Raw genomic sequence first — 23,982 nt, 5'->3', positions numbered from 1 at the left:
AAGTTAAAAATTTAATAATTTGGGAAATAAATATAAACTGACAGTAGCTATTGCTCAATGATTTTTATATTGAAGATGCTACAGTTACACAAACATATGACTGCTCAAATATGGCATATACAATTTGCACCTAAATTTTTAAGGAAACTTAACATCTAAGAGTGAGGAAGTTCAGTGTATCTGTGTTTCATGGACTTCTTTACTCTTTCTCTTACAAGTAACGTTACTTAGTTCATAAAAATTATATTACTACCTATCTCGCTTAAAATCAAATTTTCCACAGCAGAAAATATTTGATTTTCCATAGCATCACAATGAAATGATATTTCCTTTACTAATTAAAAAATAAATCTTGAATTAAAAAATAAACTTATATTCTATAGAAGAAATAAAAATTATATTTTATAGTAAACGAAATCAAATAATATTTATTATTTCCTATATAGCCTACTTCTTTTTTCCCTACTCCAATCGTCTCTTGCGAAATAATATACGACAGAGATGACATATACATATGATGTTGCATCCTGCTTATGTTATAACAAAAATATGAGAATCTCTGTTTCCTTACATAATGAGAATCTCATACAACAGGATAATTAACAACTTATTTCGGGTATATACCAAAAAACAATGAGAATGGAGTCTGTCAATTAGTTTTATTTAATTATCTCTTTCATCATAGTCGATAAATCAAGTAATGTATTTAACGTGCATTTAAACAAATACAGAAAGTAGGAGAAGGTCTCAAGGACTCGTAAAATGCAATTAGGCGGGTATTAAATTCGCTGAACAAAACTGCAGCGGCGCATACGTTTGTACAAAAACTATGACTAATTTAATACAAATATAAATATAAATATAATTTATATATATATATCTATATTTATATTTGTACTTATCATTTATATTTATATAATATTTATATATGTATAATATGTATACACCATGTAGAAGCAATGTCTTCAGGAATTCTGAATTAGCTGCCTAAAAATCAGCCAATAATTGAATTCTTTTCAATATTATTGATCATTATCAGCTATCTGTAGAAATGAAGAGGCAATCGCTTAAGAATAGTAGATAATATACGTTTTAACTACTTTAGGAATGCCATGAACTGCTTTAAAGCATATAGTCTAATACATAGTTTCTCAATTTTATTACTCGAATGTATTATTTTAAGTAAACATCTCAGTAGCATATTTTATGCATCTGATCTACATTTTTTACTTACATTGATACTGATAATTAAAATAATACTTTTAGTTAAATAAAGTATTTGTACATCTTTTTATACATAATTTTCTCATCATAGCTTGTTGATACTATATCAATTAAACTTTTGTAAAGTTTCACTTAAAATAATACTTTCAAAGCATCAATGAAATTATTCATAATATTTTTAAAACATTTAATAATTTTCAATTTAAAAATAAATAAATATTAAATAAATTTAATGTTTTAAGTGCATTTTATGCACGAATTACTTTATGCAATATCTAGAAACTTTATTTATTCACTTCTTGATCTCATGAAATCGCTGAATTACAGTATAAAAGTCGGCAGTGTGTGCATTATTACCCTCTATTGTATTTTTCAATGTGTATCATAAAAAAGCAATTATTGTAAATTGATCACACGATCTCACAATTAGTATAAAATGTTTCATTTCCTACCAACATTTACTAGTTACTTCATTTTTTCTCAAATTAACATTTATTTTAGTTAAACACCTGCATCATGATATTACCCTACAGCTTTTATCTTCTTACGTTAATTATTGTTGTAAAAACAATTGTTTAAATAAAATAGTACGCTTCTTATTTTAAATTGTTTTAGAATATTTATGATTTTGTGGTCAATTCATAACTTTAGTGTAAAAGATCAAGCCTAAAACTTAAATAATTAATCATAAATATGAAAACTTACTGAATCTTGATTAATCTTTGGAAGATTTAAAAATGTTCTGTGTTCAAATATATAGGGCAGCACAAATGATTATACTTGTAAAAATAACTTCATGTAAAAACATTTCTAGTAATTAATAAAATATCTAAACGTTATAAGCCAACTAAGTAGTAAATTAAAAATTTGCATTTAAATGCAATAAAAATAAATGCCACATTTATACCTATGTAAATGTATTAAGAGCTTGTGCCACCTTTGATTATTCATATATATGACTTAAAATCAGTTTGTTCTCTTGAAATATAATAATATACAATAATAATAAAGAGTAAAAGTAAATAATAATAAATTCATAAATTTGCAGCACCGCAAAACAGTTTCCCTAAGTACACTGCTTAAACTGATATATGTATACCTACTATATATACCTACAGTAGTTAACAAGTCTGCAGGCTACAATAATGTAGCCCCAATATTTAGTTGATTAACCTAGGTTTTAAGTGTGTTTCAAAATCTTGTATATATCCTACCACATTTTCTTTTCTTGTAATGATAGAGCGTAACTGGATTTGAATATTTATAACGAATCATATAGTTAAAAATAAAATACATTAGAATCATGATAGTGAAATTGAATTCATTGCAATTAATTTATGATTTACTTGCGAAACTGATTTGTACAGAGACAGCAATTTGTACTCCTTAAAGAATGTAAAATAAGGAGTATTTTATTAGTAATAACGTCATACTGAAACCTTATATACATTTATGTATGAAAATTCTACGTCCATTTACACATATAAATCGAAAAACCTTTAAAATTTTAATCCAAGTAAGAAGTATGTACTATTTACTTGAATGTACCAAAGATAACTGATATGTTAACAATGACTTAAATTGTACATAAGTTTTAAAGTAGATCACAGACTTTAAAATACTTAAAATTTTAAAAATAAGCCATATATGTATATGAACTCTTATGATTCATAAAGAATCTGGAATTATCATATATAAATGTACATGTGTACATGCATATACAGGATAATTCATATAATCGAATACAAGATACAACTTATTGTTAGCTCAATCGCATGATTCACCTTGCGTGTGAGGACTGCTACATACAATTCTATGCACAAGTCTCAGTACATATCAGTATAATACTTAAATTTGGAGTAAACCTGAACACCTTTTATCGACAAGATTCTACTACGACGATTACTTTGATTTGATACATGTGGATACTTTGCACCCCACATGTTTTTGTGCACCATATAACAATAGTGAGTTACATACATCACTATATTAGTACGGATAATAAATATAAAATGTTAATTGGCATACAGTGCATATGATTCTGTATTTAAACTGTATAATCTTGAAATTTAATTGGCAGTCAAATGTTTATGTTGATTTTGTTCTCAGTCTTATGAGAACTATTTTTCAAGTTCAAATAATGGAAGATGTAAGTTTTTTCATACAAACTATCGTAAACTCTTATAGAAATTGTACCATAATATAGTCAAAGATATAATTATGCTTCATCATCAAAACAACATGACTCAATAATATTTTTCTTTGACGTTACTGGAAGAATTATTTTACTCTGGAAAAAGGATACAGAAGTTTACTTCTTTGTATCATACTAATCTCAAAATGTCTAACAGCTCCAACAGTTATGAAGGTCCCAATCTAACATGCTATCGTTTTAGCAAAGGACGGAAGTGGAAAAGGAAATATACTAGCTGGAATGTACATATATCGGTAGCAATGAAGTTTCCAGAGAAAGCGAATCAGTCTTTATGCTATATGAATATAAAATACAAGTGACGTGAAATGTGCATTAAGAATTAGACTACACCGATGTATTCTGCAGTCTTTTTATCATAAGGCATAAGTCCATACTTCCATACATACTTATTTATTAAGTGCAATTCTCTTTTAGCATAATTTTCCTCGTCTATCTATCCTTGTTAAGTTTATGCTTCTACAATTTTATTTTCTTTTCCTTATATAAATTTTATTTAAAAGTGCAAGTTCAAAAGTCTGTAATAGAAAACGTTTGTGTGTAACATTAGTATTATTCAGAATAATGTACTGAAAAAAATTGTTCTTTAAATATACTGAATAAAAATACTTTAGAGAAATATAAAAATCGCAAAGATTGTGCAACATTCAAGTGTCTCTGGAAACTCCATAGAAAGCTCATAATATTTTGATAGAAAAATAAGAAGCTTTGTCCTATAAAGAGAGAAAGAAGGAATGAAGAAACTGATAAAAGTCAAAATTATGGCGTGGAATACTATCCACTATGTTAACTTATACAATTATAACAGGATATTATTATTTGTGTAATGTAACTTGTTGTAAGCCAACACAATGGAACGTGGCTTAACATTCGTCCAACACCGAACATTCTTTCCTCTCAATACGATCATTGCAATGTATCAAGCTAAAATTTATCGAGTTCATATATGACGTTTGTCTATTTAATCTTGCGAACTGTATGCGTTCATGGTCTACAATATTATACGTCATAGCGTAAGATATCTATGTTTTCGTCATCGACTTTTGTTGCTAAAGTTGTGTTCTTCGTGGTAGTACTAGTAAATAAAAAAGAAAGAAAGAAAGAACAAAGAAAAATGAGAACAGACGCAAACAAAGGTAGCGATGATTATGAATTCAAGCCTTGACGTTTTTCTTCCTCGAGCATAGCGTCAAGTTCGTCAGTAAGATTTGCAAGCATATTCCCAATATCGTTCAATACATCCGCTGGTTCACTGCCACCGGTGTGATGACTTATTCCATGACCTGACATGTTGTTACCAGTATTACCACTTGCGTATTCTTGTGCGCGTGCAGCTCTTTGTTTTATTGTTCCGGCATTTTCATTTGCAAACGGTAGTGAGTCGGATTCTGTACTGGAACTTGACTGAAAAAATACAGTTAATATTAATATACAACTTACTATTAGTGTTAAGCTTGAGAAATGTTTATGCTCAATTTAACAGCCAGGGTATATATACCCAAAATTTAAGGGTTATTGGAAAATAAGTTGTCTGAAAGTCAGATGTATCTAATCTTGTGCTTATATACTTCGTTTCTCAGATATCCAATATCAGTGGACTTTATCAAGTTACGTGTATGAAACATATAAAATTTGAGCAAATAATTTCATGAATATCCACAGTAACAATATTATATTATTGTCGTATGAAATATAAATGAAATAAAACTACCTTAAAACTGGCATCAGAACCATTACGGTGCTGCAGAGCAAGAGAAGCTATTAATTCATGTTCTTCGTTAACATTGACACTGACACTACCCCAAGAACGAGACATAGAAGAGGGTGGTCGATTTATTTGTGGAGGAGTCGATGGCACTGGCGCAGGTGCTGGTGGCGGTGGAGAAGGATGATGGATCAAATGATGATGTTGATGATGATGTATGTGATGTTCCTCGCAAGAGGCAGTTGGAACTGGTCCGCTGCAATCTATCACAACATCGCCAACTCCCGATCCTCCGACCCCTACTCCAGAACCGCTATTGTCTCTAGAGCTTTGACGCCTTGGAGGAGACGGAGGGCAACGTTTCGGAAGATGTGGACTACTCTCGAGTCCGTAAGTTAATTGATATTTATTATCGAAGTCTCTTGGTAGAGACTTAAATTGGCCTGGAGTTGCAGTGACCTATAATGAAGAACCAACATGATCATATTTTTACGAATAGTAATATAAGTTGTAATTATGCGATTTCTTGTGTCTTTTAGGCTAATACTAAACATTTTTCCCCGCTTCTTTCGCTTATCTTTATATATAAATAATCACTGACTGCGGATATTTACGCAAATTCATGTCTTTATGAATATCCCTTAACTGGTATCACTCTTGCACTGATTATATTAGAAATTCTTTGTACATTTAAAATTATATTACCTTAGCTACAGGTCGTGGACGAACAAGACAATGTCTAGGTCGCGGAAGAGTTCCGCCACCTGCATCCACTACGGAAGTATCATTTGTAGGAGTCACATCACCGTCTTCGAAGCTGCGTGGACGCCATTCGATTGGCTGTGGATGCGTGGATGGTGCTGGTGACGGAGGATACCCAAGGGGTGCGTCTTCCAAGCTTTCTAATGATTTTCCTCGTGAACCAGACCGACCAACAATGTTATAATCGGCTGGTAAAGCAGCGTACATACTTCTCCACGCAGCTCCAGATGTAGTATCGCTTCCGCCTCTCTGAAAAGACCTCAGAACAGGAGAGGAACAATCCTCATCAGGAGATGGCAAGTCAGGACCTCCTCGTTGAATAACTACGTCCTGAAAATATAGTTAAGGGGAAACGCTGAGGGTACATAGCATTTGCTAAAGAAAATAAACATCTAATAGTCGACTCGTGTTCCAAGACTAGTATTTTTGGAGTTATGGGTCATAAATGCTATCACGACTCACATATCATGTGATACATGTTATATCATCATCATCCGAATGAAAACACAGAAGACGATTAGACGTTATATTTTAGCAACTAATAAGATATTATTAAAATATTTCTTTACCTGTGTTTGTCCAGGATGCGGCGGTAGCCGAGCAAGATCGAGCGGCTGTATACGTTTTCCAGCACGAATATCCTTAACTCTCTTAATTGCCAATAATAATTTTTTCTGATGGCCAAGACGTACAATACCAATGTCTTCAAGATCTTCCCAAGTGAGAGTCGTCACATCTTCAACTGAACGCATACCCTGTTGATGAAGAGCACCAAGATATTCTTCGAGTCGCAGAAGCCTGAGCCACTCTTCTAACGAACCAGGAATATGTTCTGGCAAGCCATCTCCTATGTTTAAATTATCTATTTCCGCCTTCAAACGTTTCCGATGATTAGGCTGCTTAATTCCTGCAAGTCCATAGAGTCTTAAATATAGTCTTCTAATCATAGACATAGATAAATTAATCGGCAAGTATAAAATATAAAGGAATATTTAGAACTTATATAATTAACAAAGCCATAAATTTTGTAATATCTCGGTGCATCATTGTGACTCATGTACATATCACAATGCAGATCTCTTAAAGCAGTATTATTTAAAATTTTATTTTAAATTTAATTAAAGAAATATTAAAAAATTATTTTAAGATCTTGGAAAATAGTAATATTAAAAGAAATAAAAGTTCAGATTTATTTTTATCATGAATACTTTTCAAAAATATACGGAATTCAGACATGAAAATATTAAAACCAAATTTTTTTTTATTTGTTGAATGCATTTAAATTTCAGTTCTCAATTTCTAATACACGTTTAAGGTATATAACTGAATTGATTATATCGAATATAGATTTACCTATCCCTGTCAAATCTTCTGGCGTCATACGCGTTATAGTAGCTAGATCATAACCAGCGGAAGCAAACAATGGAAAGTATTCCTCGAATTGGAGTTCAGTCAACCAAGCATGAACGACGTCGAGATCCGCCGGTCTGTCCGGATGACTGCCAAGTGAGCTTATAGAACACCTGGGAGATGAAGCAAGAGCACCAGGTCCTCTAGGGCCCAAATGATATCCGGAGGCTCTTCCAGAATCTAATGAAGCGGTAGAATGCCTGGAACCCGAACCTGATCCTGAACTACCTGGGCTATCTCTTCCAGGACTTTGAGTCATATCGATTCCTAGGAAGAATATATAAAAATTACTTTCTCCTTTCAATTAAACAAAACATTAATATCAGTTATATCAGTCATATCACAATTTACAACAATGTAGTATCGTGGAAAAAAGGCCTGTGGCGGCACTCGACAACAAACACCATCACTCGACAATAACTATCGTAGGACGACGATAGCGTAGTGGTTTGCGCCTTAAGCTACGAACGTTCGGAACCCGGGTTCGAATCCGACCGGAGTCCGATTTTTCTTCCACGATACAAAAAATGAGAAAAAAGCGGCCGTGCCCAGCAGCGACATCTACTACACCCTAATAAGCGACTACGATACTACAACAATATTGAAGATTTAATTCTTTAACTAAATTAATACCGTACACATTTCTTTCCTTTGGGAACTTTATATAGATTTACAGTGGCTTCAAACTAATCAAGTACTAATTATTAATTTTCTATTAAACAAATTGTAATCATTTGTATATATGTATTTTTGTGCTGATCAAAATTCTATAAATTCACGCATTTGCTAACAATTCCATGTTTCATCCTCTTCAATGGTAATGTGTAATATCCAAAATAATGTATGTATATTTCATGACTTAAAATGTATCTATCATCACCTTACAGTTTGATCAAAAAACAATTACAAATTATTATTTATACGATAATCATAAATAAATACGAGGGACTACTTTATGTTTAACATAAACACAGCGGAGATATAGTCTGATAGAAGGGGTGGATAAAGGACGGTAAAGGAAATAACATTATCGCGAGCGTGTAGCGATATTATCGAATTTCGTAAGCCAGTAATTCGATAAGGATCGCACCTTGATCCTCGGCGTGGGCATATTTGCCGACGACTGGTGGAAAGGCAAAGCCAGGGTGGGTAAAAATAGGCCCCGGACTCTTTCCAGATGGCACACCGTAAGAACCCTCGTCCGTTGTTCCGCCTGGTCCACTTCCGGGCAGGAAACAGCTATCTTCGCTGCTCGCATATCCAGCGGAACCGAACGAGGAGCCAGAATGTCGAAACACATCGGGTACAGCCGGTGGTGCCACTTTCTTCGCCTGGGTCACAGCTTTGGACGGCCGGTTCATGCCGCCAACTGCAAAAAAGCAAAAACATTGAAGCTTAACTATGGGGTGAATTACGAGCGCAAATAAAAATCTAAATATATAACGAGGAAAATACATTTCGATTTATTCTCTTGGTTCAAAATGATATTTGATATATGCATCATGAGAAACGTATCTGACAGACGCCGTCCCAAATCATGAGAATCAATAGTGTTTCTCAAGACTATAAACTCGTAACTTATATGTTATGTGTTTAATAAATCCATCTTTTTTCATTTCTTGGCTTTTATAATCGAAGCTTAACGCTTTGACAACCGGCTTTAATTCGCATCAAATATTATTTTCGCTACGTTTGTAACTTTGACTACTTAGGAAATGGTAGTTCGATGTTCGAAAATTGTCAACAGCTTGGAGTATGTGGCAAATAGAAAGGTGGGAGTAATCATTTTAAAGGAACGAACAGATGCGTATATCGTGCGCTAGTAGTTAAGTGCGTGCGTGGCGCTAGTGTCGCGTCAAAGTGAAGATGGTAGTGCAGATCTTACGAATGATTTCTTTTCGAGTTGCAATTCTTGAAACTTGCACCTCAGAGAAAGCGTTTCGATGTAGGTTACTCGAGCAAGAAGATAAGCTTTGCTACGTTGTCTCGTTCGATCGAGAACGCGTTCAGAAATTTCTGTTGCGCCTTTAATCGAGACGTGTATTATAGATAACACTTTATAAATTAACATGTAACTTTTGATCAATTATCTTCGATGAAATTGTAGATCTTCGTTTAACGACTATGTTAAATATGTTAAGAGGGTTAAATAAGAAAGGAATGCGATTTCGAGAGGACTTTATATCCTATATGCATACGAAAATAGAAGGAAATTTGTGAAATCGTAGGTATATTATAAATATTTGTAATCTCTTCCGCGATACGAATACAATCAAATTATAAATATTTTTCCTATCTTCGTACAGTAGAATATAGAAAAGCGCAAGAATATGAAGGCTTCCTTTAATAATTAACAGAATTCCAGAGGTTTTGAAATTTCCGGGATCAAGAATTACACGTTACACTTCTGCGTGGAAAGTTTTTGCAAGTATTCCGCATATTATAACGTTTTTAAATATTTCAAGTTTGCTCTGGTTTAGCCTTTGGTTAGGTAGCAGAGATTTATTGCTTGATTTAAATATATCTACGTGTTACAGGGTATAATTTCCACGCCTCGGCAAACGAACAGAACTGCGAGATTTATTGAAGATAATTTATAGAATTTCAGACTAATAAATTTGCGAAATTCGAAAGCGATAAAGGAAATGCCATCGTGCCGCAACGCCGATAGAAAAAGCAGGCGCGGCAAAGATTTTGTTAATGTTAATAGCCATCTACAATTAAATTAAAGGAAAAATATTCAACATGGATAAATGTTTATCGATATACTTGCTGTTAATAGAGCTACATTTTTCACTTTAGAAAGATTAAATGTGCACGGTAAAATCCGCCGATACTTACATATTGTAAAAATCGATATTCTAATGGAAACTATCTCGAACGTACTTTCCTTCTAGTTAGTTTCACCTAAAGTAAAAACTTAATTTGACTAATCGATGTACTTTTTTATGATTATATTAGCCACATCCATATTCATGAAATTGTATCGTGTAAAATATCAGAAGTTGAAATGCTTTTTAGGCTTAACGAGCCTGCCGGACTTTGCATTTAAATGATAGATGAATGAGTAGGAAATGTATGAATGTAGGAAAACGTCTTAATCAGCCCGGGGCAAAATTACAAAACCTTTGATGCTGTAGGAGTAACAGGTATCGAGAGCCACGAACAGAGGCGTTCTACATTAAGTACATACAATTAAAGTAGGCCAAGACATACTAAGGTATGTAGAGCAGTGGTCTGGAGTAAGCACAGAGATTATTTTATCAGCGAGATTGTTGGTGTCAAAGCAAACGGGACGTTACGTGAAGCGCCAGATGCACCTATTATCGTTTCCTTTGAAAGTTGCTTCTTGGTACTATGATAGTACGTTCGATATCAAAATTAATAGGAAGACATGGATGTTCAAGCGAGAGAACGTTCATTTTTTTCTCGCGTTGAGAATTACATACCCGGTATTTTTTTCGTGCTAAATCGCTAGATTGAGAATCCTTATGCAACGCTAACTTGCAACGCAAGTAGAGAACTAGAATGTAAATGGAGATTTGTTTCATCTGCTAATAATAAGAATTCCAACTAAGCTACCACGGCTTGGATATTTTATATGTTTCTGTAAACTTATGTGCATTAGAAATTCCCACATTGACAACTGTACAGTCAATATCTTTCTGATACTGAATCACTAGATTATTCGTTTTTAAGCAAACGTATACTTTTATAACGCAAATAGAGAAGTAGGATATAAATGGAGATTTGTTCCATCTACTGATAATAAAAATTATAGTGGGCACTGCAGTTTCAATATTTTATATGTTTCTGTAAACCTATGTATATTAAGAATTCTCACATTAAGAATTGTACATTCAGTATTTCCTTGGAGTTAAATTATTAGATTGTGAATTTTTGTGCAAACCTATACTTGTAGGACTCAAATAGAGAAGTAGAATATAGATGGAGATTTGTTCCATCTACTGATAATAAAAATTAGAACAGGTACTGCAGTTTCAATATTTTATATGTTTCTGTACACCTATGTACATTAAGAACTCTCACATTAAGAATTGTACATTTAGTATTTTCTTGGAGTTAAATTATTAGATTGTGAATTTTTGTGCAAACCTATACTTGTAGGACTCAAATAGAGAAGTAGAATATAGATGGAGATTTGTTCCATCTACTGATAATAAAAATTATAACAGGTACTGCAGTTTCAATATTTTATATGTTTCTGTACACCTATGTATATTAAGAATTCTCACATTGAGAATTGTACATTCAGTATCTTCTTGGAATTAAATTATTAGATTGTGAATTTTTGTGCAAACCTATATTTGTAGGACTCAAATAGAGAAGTAGAATATAGATGGAGATTTGTTCCATCTACTGATAATAAAAATTAGAATAGGTACTGTAGTTTCAATATTTTATATGTTTATGTAAACCTATGTACATTAAGAATTCTCACATTAAGAATTGTACATTCAGTATTTCCTTGGAATTAAATTATTAGATTGTGAATTTTTGTGCAAGCCTATATTTGTAGGACTCAAATAGAGAAGTAGAATATAGATGGAGATTTGTTCCATCTACTGATAATAAAAATTAGAACAGGTACTGCAGTTTCAATATTTTATATGTTTATGTAAACCTATGTACATTAAGAATTCTCACATTCAGAATTGTACATTCAATATCTTCTTGGAATTAAATTATTAGATTGCGAATTTTTGTGCAAACCTATACTTGTAGGACTCAAATAGAGAAGTAGAATATAGATGAAGATTTGTTCCATCTGCTGATAATAAAAATTATAACAAGTATTACAGTTTGGACATTTCATATGTTTTTGAATTATATGCATTCTGTGCAGCTGTGTGTCTTTAAATTTGTTACAAACGCATACAAATTTATGGTATACCGATAATTATATATTTAATCCTTTCGCTACCATGCGTCACGCATACGTGACGCATTCTAAAAGCCGCTTGGATTATCTACTTATCATTTTTTATTATTATATATGTCATAATGTGTAACACGTGAAAAGTTTGTAACCTGAGCTGTGAACAGCAAACCTTTCCTTAAGCGGCAGTACCGAAAGAATTAAATAAAAAAGTGATACAAAAATAATACTATACAACGCCAATTATATTTTATTTTATTCCCAAAATGTTTAAGATAACTACAGGATCATTTTTTGTATCGCTTTGACTTCTTTTTTATGCTTCTATTCGTTCTTTCTTTAACGATTATCTTAAAGTGAACCTTTATGATAGTATCATACTCTGAGTAACGTTTCAATTTATCAGGCCTATATAACTTCTCTGCTTTCATTCCCTTAATTGATGCAATAGAACCATTCACGTTAGTCCACTAATTGTTTGAAAAGCACTGTATACGTATACTCTGCTCCTCATCAATTATCGTATGAGAATTTTCAATTAATTATATATATATATACACATAATTATTATGTTTGTACGTAAAATTTTTATTCAGTTAGAAAATGTTCTCTGCATAAAGTATACAGTATACATAGTATTTTAGAAACTCGTGATCCTGATCGATAATGTAAACATCTGCCATTACACTATTGCTTGATTTTCCTTTTATACAATCTTTTATGAGAAAGTCCATATTCTTACCACATTGATTCTTGATCTAATCTGCAGCTTTCAATCTTTCACAGATGTATCATACCTTTGTGTTACCGTAAACTAGAGTTTCTATTGCACGTTATTAATAATAATAGTAATAATAACGATGACGAATCCAGGACGAGTGTTAGAAAAGATAGAGAAAATTCGTGTAGAGATCGCGATGTTCGCTATAAAATTCACCGCCTTGTTTGTCAAATAATATCAAAAGCCTTGGGCAAAGAATCGGGAACACGGCAAGAGATTAACGTCCCTTGCGTCTACTACTTCTCGTATCTAAACGATGGGAAAAATAAATAAAAATCCCGCAGATACACACGTGTACTGAAAGTTGAATGAAGAGTGCCGGAACACTTTGAAGACTGCAGCGAACATAGCATAGAAACGACCATTAATGCGATGCTAAACAACCGGATGCATGTCGAAGATACTGAAAGATGCAGCAAAGGCGACAACAAATAACATATAATCATCAAGCCGATCGTAAAATCAATCTATCCGGCGTATTTTGTCTGCTGGTATGGTCGACGATCATCGAAACTAGAAAGCTAAGCCTGTGCAGAAATAAAATGAATATCGATGTTAAACGCCTGGTATATTTTATTACGTATAACATTTATACACGATATAAACAACGTTGAGAAGATGAATTATAGACGTATGGATACTTAGATATCGTTAGATATCACGGAGTACCAAAAGAAGATATTTCATTAGTTGTATTTAAATACATTTATGCGTTCGTCACGTTGCATTGTGTAAAACATCAAAAGCTTTAATGAACGATAAATTCTTTACGTTTAATGAATAAGCGAATTTGCATTCTAGTAGCCGATGAAAGATAAAGAAATTTAATTATGTACGAGTAAAGTGTATAAATGTAGAAAAACATTCTGATCAGTGGGAAAGAAAATTACGAAAAGAAATTGTAATGCGATACATTTTTTATTTTTTTTTTTTTATTTGTCTTCTAATACTCTGTAAAAGAGGCTAACTGTACAAACAAATTGTAAATTATTTCAAGGAGAAAAAATGGAAAAATTCTTCTTACAAAAAACAATACTGTTCCTATAATTTGTATCGCGAGGAAATGAGATGCTGTTGGTGAAAGAAACGGTACATATTAAAGGCAAGACATTCTAAAGTTGGACTATAAGGCAATGTTGAGGCACCATAAATTACAGCAAGAACTACGTCGAGCGAATTGCAACACAGACTACTCTTTGTACTGACTGTTGCTGGCCCAAGGAAAATGGGAATCAATTCTGGAACATTAATCTGTATGCGGATACTGGATTGTAACATTTTGCGAAAAAAAAAAAAAAATTGAGATATGGAAATATCCTGATAAATAATTCTAAATCCCTTCTCTGTATTACTACTGCATCTCAACCAACTATAGCGGAACTAGACTGAATTAATAGGTTATGTATATGATGTATGTATTCAAATTTAGCAAACATACATACCGATTTCGTAAATGTTTGTATTCATTTGGAATATTCAGTATAATTGCTTTACATTAAAGCATACGTGTGATACGACTACTTTTATACGATCCTTATAATACATGATTTCCTTAGGAACTTAATTTACAGGATAGGGGCTTAACGGGGAGTAGAAAAGTTACTAGAAAAATGACGAACAATTTCAGAATATCACTGACAATTAATTCACTGATGGATAGTCGTATATTTGCAGCTAATATACCAAGAAATTGCATTACTTACAAGATCACCTAATAATTCAGTGTTCAATCTTTTTGTCATATTAAAGGTATTAAAGTTATGAGATCTATGTAATTGTACTAGATGTTAAAAGCTGTTTCAAGTCATAAACAAGTAAATAAATAAATGTAAAATCTCATCGAGACAACGTGTACTGTGAAATCCCTTTACAAGGTTTTTTATAGGTTAGGTCCATATAACCATGCGTAAATGACGATTACGTCAGCTCGTGATTAGCCGAGACTTTGAGTGGCCATTTCTATTCACGATAAAATCTATATAACTTTTATGCTCTACATAAAATCGTATCATAATAAGACAGAAACATCGATCGACTCTCGGTAAAGGCTATGTAAAGAGATATCTACGCGAAGCCATTAATATCACGACTATTTTATCGGTCGATAAAACAGCGTATCGGAATTGATTCCTATATAAACGTCCTCGCTTTCGAGGGAAGAAAAAGTTTCCGAAATTACTTCGCTACAGTTTTTTTCTCTTTTCTTTTCTTTTTTTGCTGTTGCTTCGTTCGGTCTGGAGTTCATTAGTAGTTTAAACGCGAAAACACTTATCGCAGAAAGCGGTGGATTTATTACGGGTAGAGGCTAAAAAGTTTTGTCTGCTCAAGGTCGGTATTCGACTGCGAATTATACCAACCACGATCCCCACTTTTTTACGGTTTTGCCACGTGCCTGGCCTCTTATCACGTACGCATCGCGGATACAAGGCTGGCCACGTTCGAACTTTCAACGGTGTTAGTCACTGAAACGCGATCTCTGCCTCTTTCTGCTTCTGTGCCTGTATATTCCTTCCGTCTAACGTTCTTTCTGCATTCCTATATTTAGTATCTATTCCTACACGCACGTACTTCCGTCTCTATGCAGCGGCTAATGAAAATATTTAAACGCTTACCATAGGAAACTTGTACATTTGTATTGCACGTGTCATACAGAACATCTTGAATTTCTTCAGTACCGTAATCAGACATGATTGTTTCCATCATATCGGTCAGATTTGAGATCAATCGCAAAATTCATATAGAAGTTACAGTAAGCTTATTGGCATGTACGAAGTTATTTCCCCTGTTGGTCTTCCTGGTCTAGGGATTAATATGATTTAGGTTATCTTCTAATAAATTGGGAAGGAACTTACTCTGAGCAATTTACTACAAATATATACTTAGTAAGGAATTAATACGTTGTACGAACAGCCACTTTAAACATATAATACGTGTTAAAGATGGCCACACAGAATATTTAGGACTATTTGTACAATGAATAATTGGCTGCTCAAATACTTCTCTGTTGTCTGTGAAATATATACCTGCATTAAATATTTTGTAGTTTCTAATGTATATTTCCAGATCTGTTTAAACTTTACCAATACGATCATGGCGGTCGACCTTCGTTACAGCGCTAATGAAATTTCAAAATGTTTTATATAACACGTACAATATGGACGTAAAAGTTTTCTATGGTAAACGTACAAATACTTTGCAACTATAGTTGCTATCTCATCTGTTATTCTCCTCTATTACTGTACTTTTCTGTTTCACGTATGGTGTTACACGAATTTTCATGTACAATGAGGAGCGTACAGGACCGAATCTGGTATAGGGACTTTCTCTATTTACAGGGTAGCCAACAGGGTGCCAACTGATAAAAGGATTTAATAGCTTGAACAATGAAGTACGTAACTTCAATTTGTTTCCTTTCTAAGAGAATTAACGAGACCATCGTGAAGATGGCTATTATGAAATTTTTATTTAGTTTGTAAATAGAAAAAGGAAAAACTACTTGAAGATCACGAACATCCGCAGTCCATTCGTAACTCATACACTTGCTACTGAATACAGTTATTCGCAAAAATCTTCTTAACTCCTGAAGGAAGGTCATTTTTATTAAAGTAAAACAACTAGCTAATTTCTTGGCAAACTTAGCGCGTCCCAAGAAGATTAAAAGCTGTGAAAACGCGAAACGAGCAAGGCAAAAAGTAACGGCTCGATGGTACGTGCACCTTAAAAGGAAATAGGTGTTTGGTGAAGTAATTAATGTCATTCCGTTGAATCATTCTAGGAATTTAGGTGTACAGAGGAGACACGTGTAGGAGTGATGGAAGCCGTAACACGGAAAATACAGAGGGCGAGAAGAACGAAGATAAAAAGCCGAGTAAAAAAGAAGAGGAGGTCAAAGTCAACTAACTGTGTAAATTCGTTAGCGTTTCTGTAAATACAGAAACCTGAAAGCGCAAGGAGACCAAAGAATCTACTTTCTGGTGCTCTTCTTCTTCTCTTCCGTGGAGGAAAATTCTAACGAAGTTTACCATCGATGGGGTTTCAGAAGCGCGTGATTTCTATGCATTTCTAAACCTTCTCGACATTTGTCTTAAAACATCAGAGAATAGAAATCTCCCGAAACACTGGAAATAGTAAAAATATTAAACGTAAAGAGGTCAGTAAGTATTGTATGCCCATGGAAGATATAGAAAAATATCAATATTATTATTATCGTTATTATTGAATTAACACTATAAGATAATAATATTAATTATATTTTATTACAAAGCAAAGGAAGATTGTGTACGAATTTTTCAGTAAATTCCTCAAGAAATGGCAATACTAGAACATCGAAGATATATGAAAAATATAAGTTGACTTTGGTATTTCTCAGAATAATAATTGCTAGGTATATTTTCTGAAAGTAATTTTGCACAAACATCTGCAGAAACATACACATATGCAAAGTGTTTGTCCAGGATAAAGATACAAAGCGAATGTGCCAGCTTGAAGATAAGTTCCACCAAGGTCTTTCTTACGGTGCACATAGCTTACACAACGGATGCTTACCGCGCGAATGCTTCCTGCTATGATTCCTACTTATAATTCATGACGGTAATCTGAACTTAGATGACACAAGCGTCAATTCATACAGCGAGCCCAATGATGCAGAATATTATTCCACGACGAATAAGATCAGGTACGCGATACACCTATAGAATGCAAAATCTATTACGCGAATCTTCCTGCTATGTTATAAGCTTCAGTTTGTATTAAGAAGATGCGCAATTATTTTTCGAAAAGAAATTATATTAACAAAGAATTGTTCAACCCTGCTGGATCCGTACGACAGAAAACGAACGTTATATTTCGATAGATGTTGCTAATAAAATAAATATCGAAGAAACGATACTCTACTACGCGATACCAAAAAAAGAAGAATAAAAAGAACGACAAGATGTACAAGTTTGACTTGGAAATATGAGGTACACGTTCAGATATTTTTTATTTTTGAATAATTTTCAGATAAATGTAACGTTCAAAAAATTATCTAAATTACTACTAACAATTAAAAATATTTTATAGGTAAATTCGCTGTAATAAAAAAAAAAAGATAAGGAGACATATTCCTTTGCTGAATTTAGCGATTTAGGCACATCAACCTTTTTTGCATCCTATATCTTCCATCGTTTTGTTTCTTTCAATAGGACACGTAGCTTACAACAGACTCCCGAATCGGTTAAGCAGTTTTTAAGTTATGGGACACAAACAAACAAACAAACAAACAAACAGACATACAATAAGGCCAAACACAGTACATACCCTGCACTTAGCACAGTCAGGTAAATATTAGATAGTTGTTTAATATTTAACTTTAATGTTATTCTGTATTTGTTTTCTATAGTTGTTTAATGTCTTTTGCGTATTCCACGCTTTTTATGAATCAAGTATTCCAGAAAACAAAAAGAAGATATCTGAAGAGACGCGAACGCGAGGAAGAATCGAGGAAAACTAGCTGCAAAATAATATTATCAAGGCAACTAATAATTTACATAGGAAATGAAACAATGAAGTCGCTGGTAATAGAACCGATATTACAAATTTATTGGCTTCTTAAGAGCAATTGCGGAAGAATTATTGAATCAAAATGATCGAGCAGCGAGAGACGGAGAATTCTTTGGTAATTGGAAATGTATCTCGGTTTCTGAGAACGAAGAACACGTTACGTTTTTAAAAACCGAGAATATTCTTCTACTTCCCTATATGAATAATTACATTTCCAATTACATTTTATAAAAAAGGTCATTTCTATCGAAATGAAAGATGCTACAAAATTTCATTGCGAAATTAGTGCAATCTGTGTCAAGATTACTACGAGATGCTTCGCGGTTATTGTACACGTTTAAACGTGAATAATTACCTATATAATTAAAACCTACTACAAAGCATATATATAAATACAATAGATATAAATTATTACATAAATTAAAAAAACAGTTTCTTTATGTAACATAAAGAGAAAAATGAATATTATAATTGTCGCAACACAATGCAATGGATAACTATGTAATCAGACTAATTGACTGTTAAAACATTGGTCTAAACAAAATCCATTCTCAAGCACAGACGCTCAAATCGATACAGATTTATCTCCCTAGCGCTATTCTAATGCGAAGCTGGAAGTTGCACAAGCTGTAAGACACGTACGGACTCGAAGAGACAACGCTAATTTATAAATAAAATTATAATCAACTGCGAATAGATGGCCGAGAGCAGGCGCCTTTTGTGGAAACATGTAACGCTAATAAAATTGCTGGTACAATAGTTGGACGTAAGTTTCGTAAGTTGATAAAGCATGCGGATAAATTGTGGGAGATCTCTGCGGAATTGAATCTATTAAAGAGCTAGAGAGAGTGTGGGCGTTTCCGTGACTCGCATTCAACACGTGTCATTTGATACGTAAGATGTTGTTCCGTGTCATAAAGCTAATGCTCATCGCGCTGATCTTATCCAACTTCTTAATTAATTTCGCTAATTACCCTGGACGATCGATCGAAAGCTGAATCGAGCGTAATACTGTGCGCACAGCCGGCGTAGGAAGTTCGATTAATCTTGAAATGTTTTGTTACCGACGCTGTATGGTACACGCTGATATTGCATATCGGGTGACTCCAAATCGAACGATTCATTTGTTTAAAACGTTCTATTCTGCTCGATCAAAGTTCGAATCGACTTCGTATTGTCAGCAACGTTGTTTCAGCGATAAGTCACGCTGCTCAAGTTATTCTAATCTAAATGACATTTTAATGTACGCAAATAAATACGTGTTTAGCCTGCTGTGATTATTCAGTTCTTTATGCCTCAAGATAGCGATCGAAATACGTACTTTTGACGTTTTAAGAGATAGAATAAAAAAAGAGAAACATAGAAATAGAGTATAACGTAATACGGTAAAAGTTGGACGAGAAGATCGCGTATATCGTATTTTTATTTCTCTCAAGCTGGAGAAATTTTCGAATGAAGAAGAAACGCTATCGAATTGAAAATGACTGGAGATTAAGGTGTACTGGGAACGAATCATCGAGACATATAGGACCAATGACGAAATTAAAAATACAAATATAATGTAATATAATAATAGAATATTCGTGCAGATGGAACGACGGTAAATATTCTTATTAATATCGATGAAAATATTCTTCTTAATATTAGTCATAGATTCTTTTCTTTTTTCTTTTTTTCTATGCTACATAAAGATACGTTTCTGTGTAGAAATATGCGAAGCGGAGGTTGAATTCATATGCACACGAGGAGAGATAGCGAGGAAGGTTATATGGACACGTAGCAGATAAGAATTGGCTTGCATTCGCAACGGTACTGCGGCTTTTAAAAAGAGCTATTGTATCTCATAGAAATAAAACTCTGGCAGAAATCAGGAAATTCTCAGATAAAGAAAGGTGGTACGCGATTTACAAATTTCAGAAAATTTACGACAAAGAGACGAGAATTTTTTCAACGATAATACGTACAGGTTTAGAAAGTCGAGTCGAGCTGTAAGGAAAGTAAGATCGTCGAAGGATCGTTTAAAATAGAAAAATCTGATGAAACGAAGATGCAACTAGTTCCTACAAAGGTGTAAATTTTGCTGGAATTTACCAAAGGAAAAGCAGAACGATGAAGAAGTATTTCGAGTGTTAGCTTAGCTGTAACGTTCGGTTAGAAGTCTATTTATTTAGATCTCGAATGTACCACTCACGCGCTTTGTATAACTGTCGAAATATCTGATAATAGGATTACGAGAAATTCATATCTTGATTAAATATCGTTGATAGTTAATGGAGTACGCAAGACGCGTACAAGCAATAACGTAAACGAACAAGGAATATGTGTATTAATTGGTTTAATTATTACTGGAATGAATTTCACTAATGATATGCAAACAATACAGATGCCACTGTTACATTATTTCATATATACGAGACTAATGAATCTAAAATAAAATAAAATGAAATAAAACAAAATAAAATAAAATTAAATAAAATTAAATTAAATTAAATTAAATTAAAATAAAATAAAATAAGATAAAAAATAAAATAAAATAAAATAAAATAAGGCAAGGGAAAAGCATGTTAATTATTTGGATAATTGTTATATAATTTTCTAATTTATAGTAGCGTGTAAATTATTGATGTATTTACAACACGGAGGGACAGGAAAGAGCTAAGACACAAGGTGGTTGCATGACAGTAAATGAGGACAATGGGGAAACAAGTACAGAAGATGGCTAGTAGAGCGTAAAAATCTATTTCCAATAATCAGCAAACGATTAAACGTGGCAAGCACAGTACAAATAGCGTTGGAGTATTGAGGCGCATGGTGGCGTCACAAAGTCTTGAGGAATTAGATACAAGAGTACTTTAAAAACCTCAAGAATCAAGTAACCCAGGAAGGAACGAGGTTTAAACAATAATAGAACAGTCCGGATACGAGGAACAATTGATTCTTCAACGAATGATAAATGATAAAAAGAAGAAAATAGAAGAAGATAAAAATGAGAAGAACTGTAGGGAAATTTTAGTGAAATAATTGCATTAAGATTTAGGCGCATTTAAGAAAAGATGGGATCTAGATAGAGAATCGCTTTACTCGTTTAGGTAGAAAATGAAAGAAATGAAAATTACCGGAATCTCGACGTATCGGCTTAGAACGAGAAAATGCAAATTTCATTTGCAGAAATAACAAATTATTGATATACAAAATCATTATTCAACATATATGAATGGATTGAGAAATGTGGGTCATGGCAGTCAAAAGTGAAACATCAAAATATTAGAATATCTCCAACACTTCGTGGTTTTTATCAGAAACTGCTGTACAAAGAAAACCTTAAAAACTCCCACAGTCGAAGAAGGAATTAGGCACACCAAAGCATAAATAACAATAAACAGCCGCACGAACCTACTAGCTAAAAAAGCTGCTGCACGAACTTACCAAGAAGACTCGAGATAAAACGCTCCTCCGACTTACTCATTCTCACGCTTCATTCAGTGATTACCGATAACTGTATCGAAATCCACAAGATTCGCTTTAACTTCTCAAAAGAGGTTCTCAAAAGAGGACGTTTAATAAAGGAGATAAAAAATGAGGACTTATTAGACATTATGAGTCTCATAAAGCATTACTATAGTATTCGTACATTTCGTACCTAGATACCACTGTAATAATAATTCCTCGTATAACAAATAGTTTTATAGCACGTCGAAAATCGCAGTATCGAGTAAGTTGTATGGATAGATAACACGTTATATGAAAACTTTCTGACACCGTGTGCATCGCAACATCTGCATTGTAAAGTAAACTCTCGCACATCTTGTCATTGATAAACTTGCTATCACTGATAACGTACACAAACACCGAATATGCCCGTGCAGCGGCTGGGAAAAACGACGACTCGTTGCCACGTGTTTGCCTAGTTTGGTAACTGTTTCATACGCATGCACGTACGATTCACGCCGTTAAATAAAACGATAAATTACGTATAACGCAAGAAACATTACTATTTGATATATATACGCTTGAGGTTGGTGGAAGGTAAATTTATGTATGGAAGTATGTAGAAGAGAGTTAAACAAACGAAGGCAAGTGCCGAGGTGAAAAAAACGTGGAATGAAAGAAGAAACCAGAAATAGATCCTTGCTCTCTTTTAAAACAAACAGCTCTCACAAGTGCGCCATTCGGAACAGCCCCTCGACATAAAAACACGTGTTTATTTTCAGCGTGCGCGAGTTTCTTTCGCATTCTGTACAACAATGTCCGACCAATCTCAAAGGATTCACACGCAGCACGATATGACAACGAGAGTGACAAGTCGCCCGATGATTTTTCTCCTCTTCCTCTTAGATCATAGATTTTTTTTTTTTTATTTATTTAATATTTCACATTCACAATTTGTCCAATTTGGACATTTGGTAGAATTTTTTAGCTGCAGATCATAGATGTGCAGAATGTTTTATGCGATCGATTCGTCCTTTGTAACGATATTGTATGTTTTTATTCTTGGAGATTGGAAATATGATACTACACGGGATATCCCAGCTAAATGGAATCACCTAGATATCTGATTTACGACTGTATAAGAAAGTTTCTTTAGCAAAGTTACGCTATCTCAAGTTAGTATTTACATAGTAAAAAGAATCTTTTTCCAAGATCCTTTCTTCTTCACGAGATTCCAACGTCGTCTGTATGTTTTTAAATGGAATCCTATATTCTTTTCATCCATCAAATAACGTGTTTTTTTATTCTATATACAAAAGTACCGAGGTATTTGTGGCTGGAAGAGACGATCGGTTTAAAACATATTTTAATCTTAATTTTGTGAAAGTTGGCGTACAAAAGACAAGGAAAGACGCAAAGTGATGCTTTCGTGTTTGTCTGTGTTTATCTATCTTAAAAAATACCGATGACTTTAACTTGAGAAAAAATTGAAAAAAAGACACGTGCCTTTTGACACGGTGCAATTTTCTTTTGAGAAGCTGTTTCGTGCAACAGTACATAAGACAGATATTTAAGCGATCTCATTTGACTGAGAATAGTCTGTATAATTATTTTTCAACGCATGAGTTTTGATAAATTTTACATTCATGTATGAATAGCTAGAAAAATTTAGCGAACGTCCAGCTGGACAAATTGTAAAGTATAAATTAAATAATAAAAAAAAAATTGTACGAACATCGATCTCTCCTCGAACGATTCACTGAACATCGTGCAGTTTTATTTTTGGAAGGTTTATTGAACGAGGAAATTTGGAGGAGGTGTCTAAATTTGAAAAACAAGCAACGAATTCCTACATCGATTCTCGAAGAAAAATTCTAATTTTGTATAAAAGACATTTCTTTCCATCTTAAACAAAATTGTCTTTTTTATCGATACCTTCCCCAATTTTTTTTCTTTTTAACATCATCTTAACGCGATATTACGATACCTGTGTTTCATTCAATTTTATATTGTTACAT

General features: G+C 33.3%; 1 protein-coding gene and 1 long non-coding RNA gene across 4 annotated transcripts in view; one reads left to right on the top strand and one right to left on the bottom strand.

Annotated features, from left to right (window-relative positions):
- Positions 1–48: 48 nt before the first annotated feature.
- The window catches only part of ckn (CRK like proto-oncogene, adaptor protein), a 53,544-nt gene continuing 29,610 nt past the window's right edge, over positions 49–23,982 (bottom strand). For all 3 annotated transcript variants that reach the window (XM_033333904.2, XM_033333902.2, XM_076617741.1), the window contains 6 exons: positions 8,404–8,682; positions 7,257–7,580; positions 6,473–6,810; positions 5,847–6,233; positions 5,148–5,600; positions 49–4,840 (listed from right to left, as the gene is read on the bottom strand). In XM_033333904.2, the coding sequence (XP_033189795.1) occupies positions 4,583–4,840; positions 5,148–5,600; positions 5,847–6,233; positions 6,473–6,810; positions 7,257–7,580; positions 8,404–8,674 (2,031 nt within the window). In that variant the 5' untranslated portion in view covers positions 8,675–8,682 and the 3' untranslated portion in view covers positions 49–4,582. The remainder of the gene's footprint in view (positions 4,841–5,147; positions 5,601–5,846; positions 6,234–6,472; positions 6,811–7,256; positions 7,581–8,403; positions 8,683–23,982) is intronic.
- Positions 17,338–19,259, top strand: LOC143302595 (uncharacterized). The gene is made up of 3 exons (XR_013058216.1): positions 17,338–17,955; positions 18,178–18,312; positions 18,427–19,259. It is a non-coding gene; the product is annotated as an uncharacterized LOC143302595 (long non-coding RNA).

This window comes from Bombus vancouverensis, chromosome 4, assembly GCF_051014615.1.
Source record: "Bombus vancouverensis nearcticus chromosome 4, iyBomVanc1_principal, whole genome shotgun sequence".
Lineage (NCBI taxonomy): Eukaryota > Metazoa > Arthropoda > Insecta > Hymenoptera > Apidae > Bombus > Bombus vancouverensis.
This window is presented reverse-complemented; position numbering and strand designations above follow the sequence as displayed.